The 16,596-nt window shown below is 48.8% G+C and overlaps 1 protein-coding gene across 3 annotated transcripts in view; it reads left to right on the forward strand.

Moving 5' to 3' along the window:
- MOB2 (MOB kinase activator 2) overlaps positions 1-11,283 on the forward strand; it is a 39,262-nt gene extending 27,979 nt beyond the window's left edge. For 2 of the 3 annotated variants that reach the window (XM_075281416.1, XM_075281415.1), the window contains exons 2-5: positions 7,784-7,944; positions 8,489-8,582; positions 9,263-9,387; positions 10,262-11,283. In XM_075281416.1, coding sequence (XP_075137517.1) covers positions 7,784-7,944; positions 8,489-8,582; positions 9,263-9,387; positions 10,262-10,554 — 673 coding nt within the window. In that variant the 3' untranslated portion in view covers positions 10,555-11,283. Of the gene's footprint in view, positions 1-7,272; positions 7,440-7,783; positions 7,945-8,488; positions 8,583-9,262; positions 9,388-10,261 lie in introns of those variants that run through there. The other variant, XM_075281414.1, reaches the window with a different exon arrangement.
- The last annotated feature ends 5,313 nt before the right edge of the window (positions 11,284-16,596 follow it).

Below are 16,596 nucleotides of genomic sequence, written 5' to 3' on the forward strand. Positions count from 1 at the left end.
CCAATGTCTGACATGAGCTTGGTTGTTATGTTGAATTTGCTATAAGCATCTTAGTTCTTCCTTAAGTGTCACTAGTTGTCGGAGATGCCCCAAGTATACGGAGCAGAAGTGCTGAGATACACATATGTGGGGCTGAGATACACCTCGTATTACCTCATTCCTCAGTGTTAGACAGGACGGCCTGGATACAAAATCATCCATTCGTTGCACCGACTATTTTAGGTTATTTTACCATTTATTGCCCAGCCCTGAGACATCCTGAGGAGAGGGCAGGTCTGAGGTGAGCGGGCGAGGTCCTTGTTGTAATGGAGCGACACTCGTGTATGTATCATCTCGTCCGTCCCATATATTTTGAATGGCGCGATAGTGTGCCTATAGGGACACGGGACCCTCAGTAGGTGCTGGAGCTTTATGGATGCAGGTAGAGATGGCTGGATGTGAGCTCATGTTGTCTTCAGTGCCCGGGACATAAGGACTTTGTGGGTCCTCGGCCGCTCTCTGCACTTATTCATCGGGATTTTCTGCCAGATCTGTGTGAGCAGAACAGACCTGGACTTGTGTGAGAAGGGAAAGGACACATCCGGTTTTGCGGAGACTCTGTATAAAGGGCCCAGTGTGAGGCCGCAGGTAGTATAATAACTGGGCGCTACGTGTACAGCGTGGCCATAAGCTAGAGAGTGCCGCTGAGCACGGCTATAGGGCCTCTATAAAGGCTTATGATGTCGCAATGACTGCATAGATGAAGAGTCTGAGGCTACGCGTCCACCATCGTCGTCCTGTACAGGTCGGTGCCATCCATGTGTCCTTTGTGTTTTCTATGGACCCGTGAATTAGTCCAGACTACAGAACGGACAGGATAGCGCTTGTGCTGACTTTAGTGGTCCGGACTCATTGTACTGACATGGGGCCGTAGAAATGAAATGTTGGCGTCCTGGAGGGGAGTACATGGGATCCACGGTATGGACGATGTCACGATTTGGAGTAGAAGGATAGGTATAATGGTGGTGCTCCTTAAGGGATTGGACATTGACATCCTGTGCCCTATAGGGGCACACTTGTGCTTTGGAGGAGGCTATATTGTACAGAAGTGGTGAAGTAATGGGAAAGCTATTGTACGGAGCAGATGTAAACAGGTCATGATATGGGGAAGTGAAGAGTCTGAACATGTACCAACACCACACGGTGCAGTCTGTGATGAGGCGGGGGGGGGGAGGGGTACCCGCATAAAGTGGACATGGGGGTATCATATGTTCAAAAGATTTGTCCTGACTCCATATCTTTATTAGATTGGTGCTGTGAAGCGTCACCATTGTGTAGACAGTCAGAAAAACAAAATCAGAAGCCTTTAGGAGTCCTGATGCCATTTTCCCCTCTACCTCCCCACCCCCCGTTACCTCTAGAGATGAGTGAGTAGTATTCGTATATTCGATGCGCTTAACCCCTCGGTGTTCGGCCACTTACACGCATTCCTATGGCGGTGAGGTATTTGATCGAATACTACTCGCTCATCTCTAGTTACCACCGATCACTGGGGTGTCCTAGTAAGTAGTGAGGATCACTTTTTTTTTTTTATCATTGGGACATCCTTGTAGCAAAAAAGGATTTCTCAGTATAGCTCCCCCCTCTTTAGTAATGCAGTCCTGACCTGTGCCAGCAGTGTGACTCCATATGTGATAAGACGCTTCAGGCCAAGAAGATTGTGCTAGAGGAAGTGAGTAACCATTAGTAGTGTTTCTCCTACCCACACCCTCCTGTGCTCAGTCAGCGCCCCTTTAAGGTAAACCTTTTACATTTGGGAAAGAAAGCCGTGTCTGAATTGCTGCAAAAAACGTCCACAGAAGTTCTGCAAGAGTCTGCCGTATCGGACCCAGACCAAATAGTCCAGGTTCTGATGTAGATTGGTTTGCAGGAAAAAGCTCAGCAACAACAACAAAAAAAAGAAATCAAAACAATACTGTCCCCTCCTCGGGCCTCTCACTGCTCCTCGGGACTCGGCCTCCCTCTGCCCCCACGGTTCTTCGGGCCTCCCTCTGCCCCCACGGTTCTTCGGGCCTCCCTCTGCCCCCACGGTTCTTCGGGCCTCCCTCTGCCCCCACGGCTCCTCGGACCTCCCGCTGCCCCCACGGTTCTTTGGGCCTCCCGCTGCCCCCACGGTTCTTTGGGCCTCCCGCTGCCCCCACGGTTCTTTGGGCCTCCCGCTGCCCCCACGGTTCTTTGGGCCTCCCGCTGCCCCCACGGTTCTTTGGGCCTCCCGCTGCCCCCACGGTTCTTTGGGCCTCCCGCTGCCCCCCCACGGCTCCTCGATCCTCCCGCTGCCCCCCGCGGCTCCTCGATCCTCCCGCTGCCCCCCGCGGCTCCTCGATCCTCCCGCTGCCCCCCGCGGCTCCTCGATCCTCCCGCTGCCCCCCGCGGCTCCTCGATCCTCCCGCTGCCCCCCGCGGCTCCTCGATTCTCCCGCTGCCCCCCGCGGCTCCTCGATCCTCCCGCTGCCCCCCGCGGCTCCTCGATCCTCCCGCTGCCCCCCGCGGCTCCTCGATCCTCCCGCTGCCCCCCGCGGCTCCTCGATCCTCCCGCTGCCCCCCGCGGCTCCTCGATCCTCCCGCTGCCCCCCGCGGCTCCTCGATCCTCCCGCTGCCCCCCGCGGCTCCTCGATCCTCCCGCTGCCCCCCGCAGCTCCTCGATCCCCCCGCGGCTCCTCGGGCCTCCCGCTGCCCCCCGCGGCTCCTCGGGCCTCCCGCTGCCCCCCGCGGCTCCTCGGGCCTCCCGCTGCCCCTGTGCCCCTGGCTGCCCTGTGTAGGTGCTGCAGATTCTGATGATGTCATCACCACACCAGGTGTACAGAGAATAGCCTGGGCCATGGCAGTGGAGCATCGGAGGTTTCTGGGAGAATAGTGTAATTTTTTTTCTTTAACATGCTTTTATTCAGGATTTGTGGGTCATCTGCAGCAAAATTCAACACAATTGGGATTTCTTGGCAGTTTTGACCTCCCAGTTACACCCAATGCGGAGTCCACAGCACAGGTCTGTTTCTACTGCTGCATGAACAACTTCTCCGGTTTGTTACTACCGTGTTACGCCGCAGTTCAAACTGACAATCTGCTGCATATCTGGTACAAGTGCAGATAAGATATGGTGCAGCAGACACCGGCCGCTCCTCTCCACGGCCGCCCGCGCTTTCCCTTTGACAATATATTATATGGCGTTGGGTCATTGTGCTACGTGATGGGTGTTTTTATTTTTATTTTTTGAGGAAAAATTTCCACCTTAATTTTTGCAAATCTTCCATCAGTGCTGCGTGTAACCTAGGCGGCCTTTCTGCTCATCCTTTAGGGATCACTTCCACACTCCGATGGGCCCTGTGATACAGTAAGTCAGGGATGGAGCAATCCGATAACTGAGAGCAGAAATAATCCGGCACGCCACTGAATCAGCTTGTCATGTGATCACTGTAGGCGCCATTCCTGTACACGGGGACGCTTTATGTAAACGACGAATATTTTCTACGTTGATGTGTTTGGTTGACATGACTATTGCATCAGGTTGCTGTTGTGTTTTTGCCATATGTCTTCCCCTGGAACAGAGGGGCCTGCACTGGTTATAGGTTTTTGGGAGCAGTTTAGGCAACTACAAGGGATCTGAATGGTGCACAAGTTCTTATACAATGTACCTGTAAGTCCTTTCTATTGTCCATCAGGTTTCATTTGAAGGGTTTGTCCACTATACACACTACCTTGATATATACCATAGTCTAGCTGATCGCGGAGGCACCTGCTCGGGACTTCCCTACTAAGTTAAAGGGATCCTATCACTAGATACCGTTTTTGTTCTGACTAACACATAGGAATAGCCTTAAGATAGACTATTCTTCTCCTACCTTTAGATGTCTTCTCCGCGCCGCTGTTCAGTAGAAATCCGTGTTTTCTTCGGTATGCAAATGAGTTCTCTCGCAGCACTGGGGGCGGTCCAAAGTGCTCAAACAGCAGTGGGGGTGTCCCCAATGCTGCGAAAGAACTCTCCGGCGCCGCCTCCGTCGTCTTATGGAACGGCCTCTCTCTGCGTCGTCTTCCGTCCTGGGTTTCAATCTTCTAGGCCTCGAGTAGAGCCAACTGTAAAACCAGCAAAGTCCCCCCAAAATAACTGCAGAAATGTACGACGGGGTTTAGAAAGTTTTTGTCTCTTCCCATTCACTTTACCAAGTCTTGCCGGTAACATAGCGGGATGTCGGGATCGTTCGTCTCACTTAAGACAGTCAACATCTTCCAGATCTTAGTAAGAAGGTGACATTGTGAGTTACTAGTAAAGGGATCTTCTGTACTTCTTACTCACCGCCTGGAAGGTAATGGAGCGTTACATCTAGTCATCTTGTAAGAAAGGTGAGTGGGGGTGGGGTGACATCCTTTGTGTTTGTTCCGCTTCTCTGTCCATGCTTGTCCCTGTGAGGAGCGAGTGCTGGTCCGGAGCCAGGTATATAGCAACAATGTGCTGAACAGATGTAACGTCTGTAGGAGGCGCTGTCCTGTGATGTGTAGTATCACGGCGTGCCAGTTAGTGCTATCCCTATTTGTAGGTCCTCTTCTGTAGGACTCAGGCTATCTTTGTATTAAATGGATGGCCCTTTACAGGAGTGGCCGCCTTGTAATACTTCACTTCTCCTGCAGTGGCCACTGTAGGGAAGTGCCTGCCGATCCGCCAATCACTGCAGTGCCTGATCTATCCTCTCTCTTGTTTTTGGGGCTGACATATGTTGCGGCTTTGGGGTGCCACAAGGCCAACTATACCAAATGCTCGCTGCAGATCCAGGGCAATGGTGACTGATGCTAGGCCCGCACCAGCATTGCATCTCCATCGCTCAGGTCCGGCGGGGTGCACTCCATTGACTATCATGGCTGTCGTTTTTGAAGCTGACACCACCTCTGTGCTGGACTTTTTCCTCTGTTAATTTTCGGCTGACCGTACAACAGAGACAGCAACGAAGACTGGCGCGGATCTGAACACGGCCTTACTCCTTGCTCTTGGAGTGAAGACCCAACATGAGGGCTTATTCACACAATAACCAGCTGCGGTGAAGTCACGGTACGGGGGTCACACACACGTGCACCATCCGGGAATCCGCGGCCCCTCTCATTCAATGAATAGGAGTCGTGGAATCGGACAGGAATAGGACCTGTTCCATATTATGCAGCCCCCACATGTGACCGTGTAATTCGTGCCCTGTATAAATATAATTCCGTCATACGGCGTCATTGTACGATCCCATGCCCTGTCACTGATCCGTGGACCTGCAGTCTGGCCTGTGAATGAAGAATCCGCGCACGCCATAGTGTATACTACGTCTATACGACATGACGCACTTCGCTGCCAGCACATGAAGTCGGCTTTGTTAGTGTTTCCCGCTGCAGACGTAGTAAGGAAAACATCTGGAGACCTCGGTGTGTGAACCGCGCCATTAAACAAACTCTGCAGACCCGTCTGTACATGTCCCATGGAGGCGCATTTCGGGGGAAGCAGCTAAATAAGGGGACGTCTGTGAATAGATGTCACATAAGAAGAGTCTTTATGGCTGTGTTAAAGGGGTATTCCAGTCAGAATCCTTCATAGCATCATTTTTGGTTGGCGCTAACCTAGGCTGTCGTACTGGAGAAATGGCGCCAAAGTGATCAGACAAGCAGTGAGACGAGGTGAGAGGTCCCTGGGCATAGGAGCTTGCAATCTACGTGACCCAGGGGTACCTGGTGCTAGCTTTGCATGCTGTCCATCCACGTAAGATTATGATGGCCCCAGAATGAAGTCCACGGGCTAGTTTGCACGAATGAGCTTACCAGACCAATCTAGCCGATCAGGTAGACAATCCTACTCCTGTGTTCAGCCGGTCGCACCCTGTTACTTGTCATCCAGGGCCAAAATTTCTTAAACTGATTTGCCCTCAGATTTGTGTCGGCCATTGCGAACGCTCATTCACATTGAAGACTCAGCGTGTCTGCCGGCGTCACGTGTACGGTGCGGGGAGCAGTATATTTGCCAATGGATTAGTAGTGAGGAAACATAGATAGGATTCGAGTGGAACTCCTGAGCACCAGCTGTGTGAGTGGAACGCACTGCAACGTAGTGAGAGGATGGCCAGAGCGCGCCGGACTGAACGCACAGTGGTGTTGGTTTAGTACAGTAGTGACCCGGCTGTTCTGGAGCCGACTGTATAATAAGCCCTCACTATAATGTCCAGGAGACACAGAATGGCTCATGTGAATAAGCGCCTATACAATGGCATAGACACACACTCCCTAGAATATTTTTTTTTATATATATATATATATAGAGATCCTATCATTGGACACCCTTTTTTTTCCCCTAACACGTAGGAATAGCCTCAAGAAAGGTTATTCTTCTCCTACCTTTAGATGTCTTCTCCGCGCCGCCGTTCGGTAGAAATCCGGGTTCTCTTCGGTATGCAAATGAGTTCTCTCGCAGCACTGGGGGTTGGTCCAAAGCTGCATCTTCTTCAGAAACCTCCTCTTCACGCGTCTTCCTCCGGCACTAGCTTCAAACTTCTAGGCCAAGGGCAAAACTTACTGCGGATGCCTGTCGGCCACCAGAAAATGGCCGCTTACAATACTGTGTAAACGGCCATTTTCTTGTGGCCAGTGGGCATGCACAGTTGGCTTTGCTCGAGGCCTAGAAGTTTGAAGCCAGCGCCGGAAGAAGACCCGTTCCTGTAGATGATGGAGGAGGCGCTGGAGAGTTCTCTCGCAGCATTGGGGACGCCCCCAGTGCTGCGAGAGAACTCATTTGCATACAGATGGAAATTGGGATTTCTACCGAACGGCGGCGCGGGGGTATAAGAATACACCCCTACTCCATGTACAGAGGATACATTTGGGCACAGATGAAGTCTATAGATATGTGAAGGTAACAGACATAAGAACTATATTCAGATTTCAGCAGTTTCTGCTAATTCCTTTGTACTATATGTGTATGGCGTACGTACGGGCACAGATTGTTGGCCAATGGCCACTGTTCATACTATAAAATGGCTGCCTGCGGGTTGTTCAGGTCCAGGTATTGTACGCCAGCACATGCCAGCCTTCCCCTAGTACTTCCCTCCGCAGTGCCGCGTCCCGGACTGTAATGTGCGGCTTCAGCCCTCGGTTTCCTTCCCGCGCAGGCCCCAGTGTTGGCACCTTCCTGTGCTGTGTCCCTGGGTGGCACTAGTGACGTGGGACCCTCCTGTGCCAGTCTGTGCCCTCCATCCTGCTCCCCCTGTCTGTTTCCTGTGGCTGTGGTATGTGTAACATGCCTGGGCACTGCCCCCGGTCTCCCCGTCCTCCCCCCGTCTCCAGGAGTCACTGGCAGCCTCGGGTATTCCTTTTAAGGAAAAGACTCCTCCGTGAGAACAAGAGCATGGGAAAGCTGGGCTGGCAAGGGATCTCGCTTCTCTTAACCCTGTTAGTACCACTTGTAAGGTGCAGCGAAAAAACAACCCATCACGTAGGGTAGGCCGGGGGCAGAGCTACGTGGTCCAGGCCGAGGTGCCCCCGGGGTCCTGCTGATCTTCTTCTTTCCAGACATTTGTTATGCTCAGGAAAAGCTGGGTGACAACCAGATAAAGCCGCAGCTTGCCTGGCTTCTCAAGACTGCTTAATGACTTCACTTCCCTTCCTACCTATTCATTGACACAACCCCAGTGACCAAATGACTTGACTTTCAGGGGCCCAGGAAAGCTGGGTGAGGGCGTGGCTTACTGACATCCGATGATTTAACTTTTTTTTTCTCTTTTTATTTCACGCAGAAAATCAAAGACTAAGCCCAACGGTAAGAAGCCAGTGTCCGAAGAGAAGAAGCTGTACCTGGAGCCCGAATACACCCGCGTCCGCGTCACAGACTTTGAATTCAAGCAACTAGTGACATTACCGCAGGAAATCGACCTCAACGAGTGGCTGGCCAGCAATAGTGAGTGGTCCTAGTGCCCGCGGATATAATGTATACACGGACCCCAGACCCAAACTGTGCAGCCCATAGGTTACATGGTAGGGTTAGAGGGGTTGGACTATGAGCAGTGCCGATCCAAAATATAGGAAAGCCCCCGTGCAGACCACTGAGTATTATGAATGGGTACGTGTGGTATCACCCTGGCCTTTCTATGGCTCCATATTACATGGACAGTCTGGGCCACATCACATAGGACGAGGCCGATTTTGCAGCCCCGCTTCGTTAAATGAAGGGGGCCATGGAACTATGGCCAGTGCACGGGTGACACACGGGTACATCACAGGTTCATTTACGGCAGGGGGCGGGGGACATGTTGGAATATATTCTAGAGACAAGTTTGTGATCGATGTGGACAAACTGCAGTGCATTCAGTATGAGGGACTCGGGAACCTCCCCGTTCTCATATTTAGGGGTCTCCGCGTTCGGACCCCCGCCATTCAGACATTTGGATCGATTTACAGGTCACGGCTTTATTCTTAATGCTTCTCGTCTGGATTTCTTTCAGTTACCACATTCTTCAACCACATCAACCTTCAGTACAGCACCATCTCAGAGTTCTGCACAGCGGAGACTTGCCAGACCATGGCTGCCTGCAACACGTGAGTCGTCTGCCTGTTACTAGATCCAGGCCTTTGGTAATGTTATATAGCGTTGTCTCTGCACCATTTCTCTCGGAGTCTGTTTCCCACATACCCAGGGCGTATACCGTAGCGGGCGTCCTGTACAGCGGGCACCGTGCCAGGCCACACTATTTGCCTAGCGTAACTGCCTCAATGCAATGTGAATGGGCAGCTGGACTAGGTAAATAGCAGAAGAGCGAAGGGATTGTCAGTGAGCAGGAAGCAAACACTCGACATCTGGATGCCAAAAAGGGTTGGGGCTTCCCATAGTGTACTCCGAGTCTCAGGCCTGGGAATCTATAGGACTTGGAGAATCTCCCGTATGCAGTGGACTGAAGTTAAGGGGAGTCTATCAGCAGTAAGGGGGTTATAACCCAAACCCCAGTATCCTGTAGGGGAGACTCTACAGTTTCCGAATATACATCTTCTCTAGCTTTGTAGCCCCATTGTCACAGAAATCCGTTGTATTCTTATGCAAATGAAGGTAAAGCCCTTTATTCAGGAATCTAAAGCGGTGACCCAAGCCCAGACCAACTATGGCCGACCCCTATTACCTACAATAGCTTTCAGCGAGCCGCCCCTTCTGTTTGTATGGGGTGTTGTGGGTCCCCCCAGCAGGTCCCCTGTTTCGTGCTGACTTCTGTGCCCTTCTATTACAGACAGTACTACTGGTATGACGAGCGGGGGAAGAAAATAAAGTGCACGGCCCCTCAATATATCGATTTTGTCATGAGTTCTGTACAAAAATTGGTGACAGACGAGGACATCTTTCCCACCAAATACGGTGAGTGGAAACTTTCCTGCCTTGCTTTTTTTTTTCCATATGGACACATGTATAACTGTTGGGACCCCCCTGATAATAACAGGGCTCCCCGATATATATAAGTTGGTAGTCAGTTCTGTGGGACTGGTAGAGTGTTTGTACATTCGGTCAGTCCCATAGAAGCGAAGGGAGCGATGGTCATTTGGTTTGGGGATCTTACCAGAAATCTGATGCTTATTATCAACTCTATGGAGAAGTAACTTTTTCCCCCCAATAAACCTGTTAACCCTTTGTTATATATCCATTGCAATTGCTTTTAAATGAGTATCTCCATCTTAGAAATGTTATGGCGCACCCATACACCTTCAGGGCCCCCTCCCTCTATATAGGGTGACATTTTGGGTCCCCACAATCCTCTTCCTGCCTGACCATTACATCCAGGCAGTGCTCAATCCCATATAAGGGCCTGGAGATTCAGATGAATGGCATTATTTTATGTGGGGATCACGTTATGAGGCTGGAAGGGGTCTTGGCTCAGATCTGTGATGCGGGACCCACTTCTATGACACATAAAAGGGGGTCTCGCACTTTTACACTTCATATTGGAAATAGAGAGCAGTACAATTTGTGTAGTTGGATCCCCCCACATTTCCTGTATACAATGGTCTGTTCCACAAGGATGCTCTCAGTTCAATAGAAATGGCTTCAGTGTTCTGGAATGAACCATTGCATAAAGATAGTGGGGGATGCCGACTACAAAATAAACCTTGTATACTGATTCCTACCACACGTTTGGGATGTACTGAAGCCGGCACAGCCCGGCCGGTCTGTAGATGGACGTGTGTGTGATGTATCTGTATCCGCCATTAACTTCTTCCTTCTCTTCTTGGTGCAGGCAGGGAATTCCCGAGCTCTTTCGAGTCCTTGGTAAAAAAGATCTGCAGATATCTATTTCACGTTATCGCTCATATTTACTCAGCCCATTTCAAGGAGATTGTCGCATTGGAACTCCACGGACACTTAAACACTCTCTTTAGTCACTTCCTCCTCTTTATTCGGGAGTTTAACCTACTAGACACCAAGGAGACGGCCATTCTGGACGACCTGTCGGAGATGCTCTTCAGTGAGGACAGCAGGGAGGCCGGAGGGGCCACGGGAGGGGCACAGAACCACGTAAAGGAGAGATGAGGCGTCCTCCACACCCCTTCCCCTAAATGTCCCTCTTCCTCTCCTTCCACTGCCCCCCTCCCAGCGTGCCCTAACCCCCTATAAAGAGCTGGCTGACCTACCGGCTCAAAGCACAGGGGACATGGGTTTCTAGGAACTGCGCTGCCGGTTTTGGAGTAGGGGAGAAACCATGCCTGTACTACCCCAGCCTGAAGGGGAGCAGACCTCGCTCTTATCTTTAGCAGGATGTTGCACCAAGTATCACCTTATTTTTATTTGTGTCTTGAGGTTTTTTTTTCTTTTCCTTTCTGTTTTCCCTCCTCCTTTTTTCTCTCTTTTACGATCTCCTTCTTTACTTCCTTTTCTTCTCCCGTTTCTTTTTATGGGTGGCACTGCCGTTTCTGGCTTCAGTCTATTATCCTATCCAGAGATAATATTTGCATTTTTTTTTTTTTTTTTTTAAATTTTATTTTGCCGTGGCTTTCGAAGAATGTTAGTGGCACCTACGTGGGGTGAGAATACAGTGGGCTGGGCTGTCAGAGCATAGAAGAGGCCACCTGCAGTCCCCCGCTCTGGAATGAACCAAGGCCCCTCATGTCACCACCTGCCGTGGACATCTGCTCTTCCCCTCCCCCTCTTCAGGAGGAATGCTGGGTGCTCGCCCCTTGTCGGGGTGGAATGATAACGTTGGCTTCTTTTAGTTTATCTGTTAAATAATGATAATATTAATAATAAAACAGATTCTATCAACCTGTGGGTTGGATTTGTGTCTTGTCCGTGCTCGCAGGGGTAAGTGGTTGTGCCGCTAGCCATTACCAATATGGAGTCCTGAAAACCTTCTCTAGAACACTGAGGTCTATACACAAGTTACCCTTTGTTCACATCTGCATTTGGTATTTTGTTTAGGGAGTCCGCATGGGGACCCCCCCGAATGGAATACCGAACTGCAAGCGGTGTGCAGTAAAAGCACACGGACCCCATAGACTATAATGGGGTCCGTGTACTTTCCGCGTGCTGCCGGCACAAATCATGCGGAGAGGAAAGGAGATTGTGAAGTACTTTCCTGTCGCATGATCCCTGCGGAGATCTGGCGGCAAGCACATGGACCCCATTATAGTCTATGGGGTCCGTGTGCTTATACTGCACAGCACTTGCAGCTGAGTTCGGTATTCTGTTTGGGGGAAGGGGTCCTCTTGCGGGCTCCCCTGGATGGAATACCAATGCAGATGTGAACGAGGCCTTACATAACTTATACATGTTGTAAGTATGGATAAGGTCAGTGGACTGGGTTATGCTTCAGCCTTTCTCCCATGCCTCCTGCTTGTGATGGGCGTCTCCATGTCAGCTCTTACAAGCAGAGGGAAGCAATGGGAGGCTGCATTTTTTTTTTCCAGCTGGCCAAATACTTAGATTGCAAACAGCTGCAAATGAACGATACCACTGTCAGTATTAACATCGTGCAAATGTGAAGAACTATTTGGTGTCTTTATGTCTAAAAACTAGCAAGAAATCTAATGTGTATGGCTAACTATGGAATACACTGGAATGCTGCACACAGCACTCACTAATATCAGACATTAAAATCACTCTGTCACACAGCAGCTAGTTATTGCATGGACTCGCTTACTATATCGTAGCATACCTGCTCCCTTAGCTAGGGAAGGCTATAGAGTAACAAGGAAGGTGGGGCTAGGTGGATGGGGGCGGGGTCTAAGCTGCCAGTAGAGGTTTGGTAGGTGAGGATCTAATGCTGTACTACACAGTAGTGATTCACCTGCCTATAGGAGAGTAAGGTCAGGACAGGTGGCACCGCTGCCCATAAAGAGAGGGTTCGCAGTGTATGGGTGGAAGTGAGCTGCACTACTGCTGGTAAGTTAGCATTAGATAATAGATTTCACCTGAATCCATCAGTATTTTCCCAATGTGAATCGGAGTCTCTTGAGACAGCTGAGATATTGCTGTCTTGTCACTCTGCAAATGAGCTCTTAGACTCCCTTGTTTGCATATGGACAAAACCTGAAATATCTCAGCAATGGCGACTCCCTAGTGCTGAGCAGCTGGACCAAAGCACTTTATCATGACCTATTGTTCTCTGGTGTACACCGGTAAGTAGTAGGAGCCAAATCCAATCTCCTGTACGTCTTCAGTCTGTTTACAAGTCGCCTCAGAGTTTGTGCGGTCTTAAATTTTTATGCAGCAACCATTGACCCAGCCAAGTGTAAGACTCCTTGAGTAATGATAGCCCCCACCCATTGTAACATTGCACGTAGGATGATGCGTGTTGTCTGGTAAGATTCCTGGAAGATCACCATGTAAGGCTGGACTTACCTGCAGTCATTCTCCCGTGCTCGCCATCTTTGATACTGCTTTTAGTTGGCACAGGCAATGGTGGATGGTTCAGGGGGAAAAAAATACCTGACTGGTTTCCTTTAAATGGTTAAAACTGCCACTAAAATGGGAATTGAGTTGCGTTGTGTGTGGTTCAGTATGTAAGTATATGGTCTATATTGTGTGTGGTTCAGTATGTAAGTATATGGTCTATATTGTGTGTGGTTCAGTATGTAAGTATATGGTCTATATTGTGTGTGGTTCAGTATGTAAGTATATGGTCTATATTGGGTGTGGTTCAGTATGTAAGTATATGGTCTATATTGGGTGTGGTTCAGTATGTAAGTATATGGTCTATATTGGGTGTGGTTCAGTATGTAAGTATATGGTCTATATTGGGTGTGGTTCAGTATGTAAGTATATGGTCTATATTGGGTGTGGTTCAGTATGTAAGTATATGGTCTATATTGGGTGTGGTTCAGTATGTAAGTATATGGTCTATATTGGGTGTGGTTCAGTATGTAAGTATATGGTCTATATTGGGTGTGGTTCAGTATGTAAGTATATGGTCTATATTGGGTGTGGTTCAGTATGTAAGTATATGGTCTATATTGGGTGTGGTTCAGTATGTAAGTATATGGTCTATATTGGGTGTGGTTCAGTATGTAAGTATATGGTCTATATTGTGTGTAGTTCAGTATGTAAGTATATGGTCTATATTGTGTGTGGTTCAGTATGTAAGTATATGGTCTATATTGGGTGTGGTTCAGTATGTAAGTATATGGTCTATATTGTGTGTGGTTCAGTATGTAAGTATATGGTCTATATTGGGTGTGGTTCAGTATGTAAGTATATGGTCTATATTGGGTGTGGTTCAGTATGTAAGTATGTCCTGCTGGTAATATGTATATGTTATGTGTAATGGGCCGATGTACTGATGTGGTTATGACTTTATATCTTGGTGTATTTTACTACATTTAACATGAAATTATTTTTAAGATGAACTTGGCAAAGGGGCGTGGCTTGGATGAAAAGGGGTTTGGCTTAAAACATGACAAACTTACGTCCCAATTGTGCCAAAATCATCAAATTGGCATCAAATTCTGGCTAAAAATAATCCAGCTAATAGGCGGTATAAATGTGACAGTATATCCTTATTATACAGCTGGAGAGAACGCAGCTCTTACTGTATACCATGGTGTATATAGCAGCCTCGTGCAATACTCTATGTATAGTAATGATGGAAGATAAAGCAAGGTGTGAACAGGGCCGCCTCGTCTATAATAGTTACTACAATCGCTTTACAAGACTTGCAGACATTGGAGCTTAAATATTGGAGACAGTGGGGCCGTGCTACATGTATGGGGCATTCACATCAAGGTATATTCTAATATAAAGTGGGTAAAATCAGGTGCTACTGGTCTGGTATGTTGTGGGTCCAGTAGGTGGCGCTGCCTCCTGTGACTGTAGTGTATCCACATCAAACCATTGCAGGTTAGGCTTACATATAGGAGAGACCTAGTCCAACTCTACTTCACTAGTGCAACACCCATAAATACTGAGGCTCTGGGTGCGCTCACTGTGATGTACTGGCTGGTGGAGCCCACAACTCAAGGAGCCAAGGCGGCGCCACCTACTGGATCCACAAAGCACCTGACTTAAGCCACACCTTTTTAGATTTAACCTTCACTTCAATGGGAGTGCTGGAGATAGCGGAGTGCTGGAGATAGCGGAGTGCTGGAGATAGCGGAGTGCTGGAGATAGCGGAGTGCTGGAGATAGCGGAGTGCTGGAGATAGCGGAGTGCTGGAGATAGCGGAGTGCTGGAGATAGCGGAGTGCTGGAGATAGCGGAGTGCTCTACTTCATCTGTCTCTAGTGCTCCCATTGAAGTGACTGAGTGTCATTCATGACTAGTCTGTGCTCAGGCTGTAGTGCCACAAAGCTCCTGCAGATTTCTCCGGGTGGGATCATCTCTTTCGATTTCTTTTTCTATCTTCTCATTTATGTCGCACGTTATTTCATAGCTTTATATCAAACTAGCTTTTACCCGCGACTTCGTCTGCGGTGATTTGAGAATTGGGCGGACACAGACGTGTGAAACTGTAAAAGTGCTTTAAAAAGTTTGGTGGGCTAGCAAATGTGATGTGATGTTATATTGTGTATGTAGTGATACAGACAATGTGATGTGTTATATTGTGTATGTAGTGATACAGACAATGTGATGTGTTATATTGTGTATGTAGTGATACAGACAATGTGATGTGTTGTATTGTGTATGTCGTGGTACAGACAATGTGATGTGTTGTATTGTGTATGTCGTGATACAGACAATGTGATGTGTTAGGAAATCTATATGTAAATGTGAGTGAGTAGAGTGAGGGCTACTCCTGAGGAGACAGTAAGGAGTGTGCAGGCAGGTTCAGGCAGGAAATGCCAGGCAGTGTGTGTGAGTGAGTCTATAGCTGGGGCTAGGAGTCCTGCTTTTGTGAGTCTCCTGCTAGGAAGCCATGTTGTTTAGTGGCACCAAAAGTAGCCTGTGACTGAATCCTAAGGGAAAACTATGTTTGTGGAAAATTTCACGCAAATCCGTCCAGGCGTTTTAGCGTGATTGAGGAACAAACATCCAAACTCACAAACATCCAAACACAAACTTTCACACTTATAATATTAGTAGGATGTCCTGGGTTCAGTGGGACCGTACTGGATTTTGGGTGCTGTCCTGCCTCCAACTCTTAGTACACTGATGTACTAAGTGCCACCAGTCCTATAAAATATCAGAACGGAGAGTCTGGAAACCCTTGGTGTGCATTAAGTCATGTGCGTGAAGCCTTAAAGGGGTTGTCCATGCAAAAATTGACAACCCCTTTAATGTTTAAATCAGCCGAGGGCAGTGATAAAAATTTAAAAATTCATACTCCCCTTTCCATGGTGCTCCGGTGCCTCCAAGTGTGATCCGGTTTCGGTCCTGTGATGTCGTGTGGCGGAAGTCCCAGCCACGTGTGACTGCGGAGGCCAAATCGGCGGCCTCGCTAGAGGACATGTGATATCACTAGCTGTTACATCACGGGTCTCTTCCTGAGGCTGCTGATCAGTGACTTTGGTGGAACTCGGGAAGAAACCTGTGAGAAGACGCCGGAGCAAAAGTACCGGACCGCACTGGAGAACTGGGGGCAGGAAAGTGTGATTTTTTTTTTTTTTTTTTAAGAGCCCCCCCCCCCCCCCCCGACCTCAAGACTTCGTATTCAGAGATTTTCTCTTTATTTGGTTTTCAAACAAACCTAAGGAAATGGGGGAAAGGAATGTGACAGACACACGCGATTCACAGCGAGGAAGAGCGCTCACGTGTAATGTGTGTAGAGACGAGTACAAGTGAATCCCTGCTGGAATGTACAGGGGTCAAATGATGGGGGTAAGGGGGTGTCCAGATGGGCTGTAGGGGCCACATTATAAACCTGATAGACATTATATGCTCAATAAACAGCTAAAGAAGCGGCACTGGGGGAACTGGAAGACCGTCACTGCACTCACTATATATATATATATATATATATATATATATACTAGAGGGAGGACCCGGCTTCGCACGGGTATATTACATTTTATGTTTGTGTAGTGGCCCCATACGAATTGTCCAATTTTGCATTGGTGTATTTTGTATGTGGTTTGTGTGTATGTCCATAAGCGTCATGTGATTATGTGTATCTCATTTTGGATGTCAGTGAAAAACCTGTGAT

The sequence above is a fragment of the Leptodactylus fuscus genome, chromosome 7 (genome assembly GCF_031893055.1).
Source record: "Leptodactylus fuscus isolate aLepFus1 chromosome 7, aLepFus1.hap2, whole genome shotgun sequence".
NCBI classification, from domain to species: Eukaryota; Metazoa; Chordata; class Amphibia; order Anura; family Leptodactylidae; genus Leptodactylus; species Leptodactylus fuscus.